At 48.7% G+C, this 9,372-nt stretch overlaps 1 protein-coding gene across 1 annotated transcript; it reads right to left on the bottom strand.

Moving 5' to 3' along the window:
• Positions 1-5,247: 5,247 nt before the first annotated feature.
• On the bottom strand, positions 5,248-8,931 carry LOC119329706 (heptahelical transmembrane protein ADIPOR1-like). The gene is made up of 3 exons (XM_037602779.1): positions 8,340-8,931; positions 8,171-8,225; positions 5,248-6,312 (listed from the first exon to the last, which is right to left on the bottom strand). Exons 1-3 carry the CDS (start codon positions 8,729-8,731, stop codon positions 5,638-5,640), a joined length of 1,122 nt encoding a protein of 373 aa, XP_037458676.1. The 5' UTR covers positions 8,732-8,931; the 3' UTR covers positions 5,248-5,637.
• Positions 8,932-9,372: the final 441 nt, after the last annotated feature.

The raw sequence follows: 9,372 nt of genomic DNA, 5'->3' as shown, positions 1-9,372 counted from the left end.
CCTTCGTGCCTTGCGCATAACGCAATGCTTTCTTTACCATCTTCCAGTGCTCCATGCCTGGATTCTCTTGATATCTACCGAGTACTCCGGTGATAAAAGCAAAGTCAGGGCGAGTGCACACTTGTGCATACTGTAAGCTGCCAACTGCCGAAGCATATGGTACTGCTTTCATTTGATCGATCTCGTACTGGTGCATACTGTAAGCTGCCAACTGCCGAAGCATACTGTAAGCTGCCAACTACACTTAGGTTGTTTCATGTAGACATTTTCTTTTAAATCACCATTCAAAAATGTCGTCTTAAAATCCATTTGATGTAACTCTAAATCAAAATGAGCAACTAATGTCATTATGATTCTGAAGGAATCCTTACATGAGACTGGAGAAAATGTCTCATTGTAATCTATCCCTTCTCTTTATGTAAATCCTTTTGCCACGAGTCGTGCTTTATACTTTTCTATATTCCATTTAGAGTCGTACTTAATTTTGTAGACCCATTTACAACCTACTGTTTTGGCTCCTTTAGGAATTTCCTCTAAGTCCCAAACATCTTTGGAACTCATCGATTTCATCTCATCTTCCATTGCCTTCATCCACTTCGATGAACGAGAGCTTCTCATGGCTTCTTCATATGAGGTGGGATCTTTTTCCATATGAACCATTTATGTGTTATAAACTTTAAAGTCGGTAGAAATAGCTGACTTTCTTGGTCTTGTAGACCTTCTAAGGGCCTCAGTTTCTGGCACATTCTGTGCCTCAACTTCTAGCACTTCTTCTAAAATTTGCTGTTGTACCTCCCTTTCATGCTCAACAACGGGTTCAGTCGGCTCCTGACGGACAGGTTTCGGGTCTACCCCATAGTTGTCATGTGTGGAGTTGCAACTGGTAGTGAGAAAAATGGCTCCTGAATCATCGGATTAGGTGCATGCACCTTCTTCTCCTCAAGATCAATTTTCTGAGCTACCAAGCTCCCCCTCATCATTTCGTCCTCAAAGAAGACTGCATGTCTCGTTTCTACAAACTTTGTATATCTGTGTGGGCAGTAGAAACGAAAACCTTTTGATCTGTCTGGATAGCCAATGAAGTGGCAACTTACTGTTTTGGGATCTAACTTTGCAATGTTTGGATTAAACATTTTGGCCTCAGCAGGGCACCCCCACACCCTGAAGTGATGTAGGGAGGGCACCCTTCCTGTCCATAGCTCGTACGGTGTTTTGGGCACCGACTTGCTTGGTACTCTATTGAGAATGTGAATGGCGGTTTTAAGCGCCTCCATCCATAATCCCAATAACAAGTTGGAATAACTCATCATGTTGCGCACCATATACATAAGTGTACGGTTGCGCCTTTCAGCTACTCCATTTTGCTGAGGTTCACCCGGCATTGAATACTGGGCAACTATGCCAGTCTCCTGTAAGAACTTTGCAAAAGGTCCAGGGACTTGGCCATATGGAGTGTGCCGACCGTAGTACTCTCCCCCACGGTCGGACCTTATTATCTTTATTCTTTTATCATGCTGATTTTCAACTTCAGCTTTGAATATTTTAAATTTATCCAACGCTTCAGATCATTCTTTGATTGGATAAATATAACCATAGCGAGAGTAATCATCTGTGAATGTTATGAACGAGTCATATCCATCCACACTTTTCACCAGAAATGGTCCACAAATGTCAGTGTGGATGATTTCTAGTGTGCTTGTGCTATGGATTGCACCTTTTTTGATTTGTTTTATATACTTTCCTTTAATGCAATCTACACATTGTTCTAAGTCTGAGAATTCTAACTGTGGAAGAATTTCACTTTTGACTAATCTTTCTATTCTCCCCTTCGAAATATGGCCCAAGCGACAGTGCCATAATTTCGATGAGTCGAATGTTCTCTTTCTTTTCTTTTGTTCTTTATTCGACGCAGAAACATGTTCATTCACATTGCATACAGAATGCACTTTTTCATGAAGTGATAACAAATAAAGCTCATCATGTAGTAAAGCATTACCCACATAAGCATTATTATACCATATGGCACACTTGCCATATCCAAAATAACACTCATAATTTTCTTTGTCCAAACATGAAACGCTAATTAAGTTTCTATTACATGAAGGAACATAAAGAACATCTCTAAGTAGAAGCTTGAATCCATCAGCTAACTCCAAGGAGATGTCGCCGACAGCTTCAACTTCCGATTTTATTCCATTGGCTACTTCAATGCCTCCTTCTCTTCTTAGCGTAGTCCGGGTCGAATGGAATCCCTATAAACAATTTGCAACATGAACAGTTGCCCCTGAGTCAATCCACTAAGTAGATTTTGAAAACTTTGTGTACAAGGATTCATTAACTAAGGAAACAATGTTGTTACCTTGCTTTGCCATTAAGGACTTCAGCCAAATAGGGCAGTCTTTCTTGTAATGCCCGGTCTGCTTACAGTGGAGACAAGTGTCTTTGTCCACTGGGAAAGACTGTTGCTGACGCTAATGCTGATAGGGAGCTTTTCCTTGTGGCTTTGAAGGAGAACTTTTGTTGTTTTGATTGTAGTTCTTTTTCTTGTGATCCTTCACATAGTTGAGTGTACCACCATGTGAGGCTTTTAGTCTGTCCTCTTCTTGGACACACATTGCAATTGTCTTTTCAATATCCCATGTTCCAGGTGACATATTGTAGTTCACAACAAAAGTTTCAAACTCCTTTGGTAGTGAAGTCATGACCAGGTGGACCAGGAGCTTTGGTTTGATCTCCAGATACTCATCCATGGGCTTTAGCTTTGCTGCCATATTGCTCACCCTGAGGATGTGCTCTCTTATTCCACCACCTTTGTATTGTTCTGTCACCAGTTGTTTTAACACCTGGGTGGCATATATCTTTGAAGAGCCAGTGAAGTGGCTCTTTATTTTTGTGAGCACCTCCCCTGCGGAAGTGCACTCTGCAATGGAGCCCACAATGGTGCTCTCAATTGTATTCTTTATGAAGGCCATCCACTTTTTGTTTGCATTGACCCACTTTTGGTTGTCTATGATGTAGGACATCTCCAAAGGAGCATAATCCCCCCTCTTTTTAGCCCATGCAGCATCATCAACAGTGGTCTCTCTTACTAGCTCTGTAGGTCTGACCGGCTGTGGTTCATCCAGAACCCAGTCCAGATCAGCACAGACAAATGCTAGTTCAACTTTCTTCCTCCACTTAGTGTGATTGTCACCTCTGACTGTCGGAACTTCTTTTAGGCAACTCATCAAGTGAAAGCCTCCTGAAATCACAATTTAAGTGACATCAATATAACAATCATATGCATTAATCTAACGTTGGTCAAATTAAACATATAATTGTCTATGCAATTAAATCTATATTACCGTTGGGCAAAAATTAGAAAAAAAATGCACCTTTAAATTTCAATAATAAAACATGATCATGTTATTAATAACGTTGGTCATAAACATAACATAATCATATTCATTCTAATAATCACTTTAACATGCTCTTAAAAACATAATACTATATAAACTTTTATTTTCTGTGTAAAAGAGCATTAATTATTTACGCAGCGGGAAAACATGAATAAAAATTCATGAACCTGTTATTATTTACATAAACTTTTCTTTGACCGAATAAAAAATCATGAACTTTCTTATTCTCTTTATAAAAATTCATGAACATTTCTTTTTGGAAAATTTTCTATTTTCATATTCGAAAACTTTTCTATTTCTAAACAAAATTTTCGTTGGAAAAATTTGCATAGAAACTATATATAAGATCTGCCCAAAAGCTGGACAAAGTTCATCAAAACTCTGCTGTGAAAAAAAATAGCAGAGAAACCCTACAGCCTACTACTGCGCGACGTGCGCCTGTGGCCCGAGCGACGCGGCCAACGGCCTGCGCGCTGCGGCAGCCGGCCTCAGCCCAGCGTGTGGGATGCGCCCGCTGCGGCGGCCTTGGCTCCTTTTAAGCCCAGTGGCCCAGTGGCTGGCTAGGGTTTGCGGCCTGGCCGTCGGATTTCATCCGACGGTCCGGCGCCTAGATCGGCCGAACAAAACGCCCAATCCAGCTCCCCTCGATCGAACCCTAGCCATTCTTTCCTCCCACGTGTCGCTCATCCTTTTGCTCGCAGCGGCGACGACCCCTGTCCAGGTCGTCGGGTCACCATGCCCGGTCGCCGGAGACGGCCACCGCGCCGCGGTACCAGGCCGGCCGCCGGCCACCGGAGACGGGGCTGATAGCCACCGCTCTCGCGAGCTTTTCTCCCTCCCCCTTTTTTCTCTTTGCTGATCATGTGGCAGAGAGAGAGAGAGAGAAGCCCGTCCTCCGATCTGTCTCCTCGCCCGAGGCCCGAGGCCACCGGCGAGCTAGGTCTGGCCGCCGACGACGGCGACCTGAAGCCACAGCGCCGCGCGCGCGACCCTCTGTTTCATCTCCCCCTTTCTTTTCCTCTCTTCTTCTCTGCCACTGCTTACAACAACAGAGAGAAAGAGAGAGAGAGAGAGATCCGACGGGCTTCCTATGCGGGGTGACCATCCCCCTCGCCGGCTGCGCGTCCACCTTGCGGTGAGCGCGCCGCCGTCGAGCGGTTTGTTCGTGATGCCCTTTGCCCCGTTGGGAGGTTGTGTTCTTCTTCCCCGCACCTCGGCTTGCCGATGTGTGTGGGGATCGAGAGGAACGGCGCGGCCAAAGTGGCGGCGCACTTTGCCGGCGAAACCCGAGGCCCTCTGCCGGTGAACTTTCCTTTGCCCTCTGATTAGGGTTCTTGTGGAAGGGATCTCTTTTTCTTTTCCTTTTTTTTCTCTTCTTCTTTGTACCGAAATCAACTAGCCCGATCTGGCTCTGAAACCATTGATAGGCCTTAGATCGGAGTAGGCTAGTAGATCCGGTGAACCTACCTTCTTTAGGTGCAGATGAGCTCGATCCAGCGCCGGCCATGGTGGTGTGATGACGGCGGCGATGTGGACAGAGATGACGGTGGTGGTGTGCTTCCCGTGAGCGCCGCGCTAACCCTAGATCGGAAGGGAGTGTCGATAGGGATTGTGGCAGCGATTAACCTCGTAAGTCGTGTCTCGTCCCCCACCTCTGTTTATATAGCGCGGGTCACAGGGGCCCACCAACCATGGTTTGGTTGGGCGCCCCCAATCAGGGCACGAGTCAAGGGCCCATTCGATCCGTTAGGTTCGAACGGGATAGAGATCAACCTAACACTTGTATGGCCGAAAACAAGTGGAAGTAGTGGCATGGTGGCCGTTGAGACGTCGCAACAAAACAAAAGCCTTGAAAGGACGAGTAACTCTTGCCCTGCACAATTTTTTCTTCTTGTTTTACATCTTATACAAAGAAACAAACAGCCATGAGCATCTCTATGTACAGGTTCAGAGCTGTAATTAACAATTGCTGTATCATCCATGCATCAATCCACTCACCACAGTAAACTGTAAACAAATAACTAACTGCTACAAACAAATTAACCAATCTCGCAAGCAAAACGCCCTTCTTAATTGCTGATCTCAAATCTGCTGTATCATCTGCATTCACGGTAAAACGCCATTTCGATGGTAATAATTGGGCTGTGTCCATCTCCGGATGGATGCAGAGACCACGCAGAATGTCTCCATTTAACTACTAAGAATTTGACGGTACTGTGAACGATCGATGGCATGCGCATCAGTTGGCTGGGCAGCCCATCTCGTCGCGGACCCTGAGGAAGACGATGGCGGCGCCGTAGTGCGCGAGCGCGCCGGCGATGACAAGCAGGTGAAATATCTGATGGCTCTGCCCGCACAGGTCGAACATCCCGGGCCTCCACCGCTCGGGCACGCGGGTGAGGTAGAAGGCGGTGCCGACGAGGTACGAGGCGGCCATGGCGCCCTCGTACGCCAGCGTGACGTTCCGGCGCGGCTCGTGCCAGTTGACCGCGGCGGCGTGCACGGCCGGCACGACGCCCGACAGGCCCATCCCGACGAAGAGCAGCGCGCGGTGGGCGCGGTACTTGGCGTCGCTGAGGCGGGGCGACATGAGCGCGTAGACGGTGGCGGCGCCGGCGAGCGAGATGGCGGAGAGGTAGGCGACCTGCCAGCGCGGCTCGCACTGGAAGATGTAGTAGATGGGCGGGAAGAAGGAGACGACGATCATGACGGCGATGCCGGTGTAGTCGAGGCGGATGAGGAAGAGGTTGAGGCGGTGCGAGTGGCACGACAGCAGGTGGCACGCGCAGCTGCTCATCAGGCAGAACATGGCGCCCGCCAGGAACACGAAGAAGGGCCACCGCGTCGTCGGCCCCACCCCCGCCGCCGCCGCCATCGCCAGCCCCGGGCTCGCCTGCATGAACGACGCCGCGCCCTGAAACGAAATGAAAATCCACCGTCAACACATGTCAGCCAAATCTCAGTTACCACCATCACCAATTCACCATGCATGATTAGAGGATGAAACGGAGGCATCAAATGATTGCCGGAGGAAACAAAGGTGACGCTACAGTTTCAACCACCGCTGTGATCATGGCCATGCATGCCATGCATGCACTACACCACGGTTGCTATTAGGAGGCGAGGCGTTTTAATAAGGGCATTGTTAAAAATGCCTCCAAATTGTATATAAGAAGGCATTTTTGGATTCCGCCTCAAATCCCTCTGCATAAGAAGGCGTTTTTTGGGTTCGCCTCGGATCCCCGCATATATGAAGGCGTCTTGGAAAAGTGCCTCCGATTGAAGAAGCTTTGAAGGCACTTTTCTAAATCGCCACTAATCGGACATGTATTGGAGGCGTTTTCTGAATCGCCTCAGCGGCGCCGGCGGCCGCGAGTAGAGGGCCAGTGCGGCGGATTTGAGGCAAGATAGTTGCAGCGGAGGCGGACTGTGACAGCGCCGCAGGACGCTCAGGCGACGCCGACGAGCAGCTGCATAACTGGCCGGTACTGTGGCCGGTGCAGTGACAAGGTTAGCCGGTGGGCCGAGCTTGACACCTGTTCAGATGTTCAGATGTTAACCACACAACCATAGCTTAGATGGTCTGGTGGTAGGCGTCCAGCTCTTCATCCAGTCGACGCTGTGTTCGAACTCTGTGGCGGCCTACAATCTGTTTAGTCCCATACTGCTTACCGAGGAAGACTCAGACGTAGTTAAAAGGAGGAAACACCTGCACTGTCTCAATGATTGCGCCTGCCGATGATGAGTTTAGGATTATATATGGTGTTTGGTTAATATATATATATTGATATGATAGCCCACTGGGCCTTGCTCAAGTGTTAATTGCAAGAAGATATGATGTGGCCTTTGGAGGCATTTTAGAGTGCCTCGTAATGCTGTACGTGTTGTAAGTGATGTGACCATGCAGGTGGTTAATGGAGGTTTTTCACCATGGATTGCATGCACATGCGTGTGCAACTATGCGTGCCCGGCCAGTTGAGTGTACCAGCCGGCAGTGCAAGCAGAGGCAGAACCAGCCGTGAGACTTGTGAGCGGGTGGCATGTGAAAAACGGACGGTGCATCACCTCAAAACAGAAAGGGGAAGTGTCACACGGGATAAACTCCCGGATCACGCAGGCGGCGCCGGGGATACGTAGGACGATTAACCTGATCACATCACTCAACAGAAAGCACGTCTGATTGCTTCCGTGGCTGCTTAATTATCCGATTACGTGTGTGCATCGCTCGATGCAGAGGCTGAAGAATGACGATAAAATGAAGTTTGTCGTGGTTGAAAGGAACATGTGTATATTTTTTGTCATAGCACTGTAAAAGTTGCGGGTTAGGTAGGTAGCATGGTTGGCCAAGTAAAGGCAACCTGAACCTCATGCCCCAGTCAGCATCGAAATTAAGTCTGAATCATCTACCCGTAGATACCAGACAGCCAAGGCAACAGTGGCTACTAGTACTACTCCTAGCTACTGAGAAGGTGATCAATTGAATTGAATCTCCAAGACATGTGGATGTGCCTGCCTGCCAGACAGCAGGAATTCACGTCTGACAGATCATTTCATCCTCGCCTCATATTAGTTGAGGACACTTATGGGTGTAGGACATACACAGTGCCAACTTTTCACTGCAAAATCTCATAAAAAAATAACCTACATGCCAGTTTTTACTACTGCACGGGCTCCATTATAACTATTTCGTTGCTATTGATTATTATCACAGGAAAGTGAAAAGGTATTTCAGGAAAGAAAAATGGCATGAAGGTGCTGGTAGTACTACTCACGGAGAGGACGTCGCCTATGTTGCTGGAGACATTCTCTGCGACCTTGGAGATGGGCCTGCAGTGAATAGAATTACACAAATTAGCTACTCAATTTCAGTGAAGAAGATAGTATAGTATGAACTCTGAAGGATATTTCTGAACTCTGAAGGTGAATAATAAATGGAATTACCAGGAGAGGTGGCCGATGAGGTGGGCGACCTGGGGGAAGTACTGGGCGAGGTGCCAGAGGGTGAGGCCCAAGAACAGGAAGAACCCCAGCAGGTGCGTCCAGATGTTGATGGTCTCGTTGTGCCAGGAGAAGACGCTGAGGAAGGCGTGCAGCAGCGGCCACTCGGAGCGGTAGTGGTTGAGGATGAACTCGTTCTCCTTCATGTACTCCGGCAGCTCCTCGTAGCTCACCAGCCGGTACTCCTGCTGCTGCTGCTGCCGCCGCCTCTTCTTCCCTCCCCCTCCCCCCTCCCTCCTCTGCTGCTTGCCCCTCCTCTTCGCCGACTTCGCCATGGCCGCCGGCGCCTCCTCCTCCTGCAGCTGCCCGGCGCCCATGCTGCTCTCCTGGTCCATGGCCGCCGGCCCCTTTCTTCTCTCTCTCACTAGAGCTCTCACGGGGAGAGAGAGGGGTGGAGGGAGCAGAGAGGCTGCGTGTGTGTGATAAAGGGGCGAGGCTGTTGCCGGGGTTAAAAAGGACGCTCGCTCGCTCACACGCGCCGCAGGCAGCTCCGCTTGTCCTGAACAAGCCGGGCAAGAAATCTACTACAGGATACGGCCGGGGGTGGAGTCCAGGATACGGCGTATGTATGCGACTTCAGTTGTTTTCATGCTCATTTTATACGATATTGGTTGATTGAAATGGGGACGCATATGTTGCTCCGGGGATGTGGTGCAGGCGCACATTTCTCGGGTTGGTACACCTTCATTGCTACAAAGCTCCGGGAAGAAAATAGACAATTGGAAAGACTCTGCCTTGATGCGCAGTGAAGTTGATGAGGACAAATGCAGGTGGAGCAGGACGGGGGGAGGGGCAACCACATCGCTACCGTTGGGTGGGAAAAAGGGAGGACGAAAACGAATGAAAAATGCCGGCATTCAATACTGGCTACCTAGTGTTTTATCAAGAGAAAAAGAAACCTGCGTGTAATGGTGGCCGTGGGAAACTAGCCACCTGCATGTGGGCCACCGGTGGCAGCAGACTCAGGAATGAAGTG

This window comes from Triticum dicoccoides, chromosome 7A, assembly GCF_002162155.2.
Source record: "Triticum dicoccoides isolate Atlit2015 ecotype Zavitan chromosome 7A, WEW_v2.0, whole genome shotgun sequence".
Lineage (NCBI taxonomy): Eukaryota > Viridiplantae > Streptophyta > Magnoliopsida > Poales > Poaceae > Triticum > Triticum dicoccoides.
This window is presented reverse-complemented; position numbering and strand designations above follow the sequence as displayed.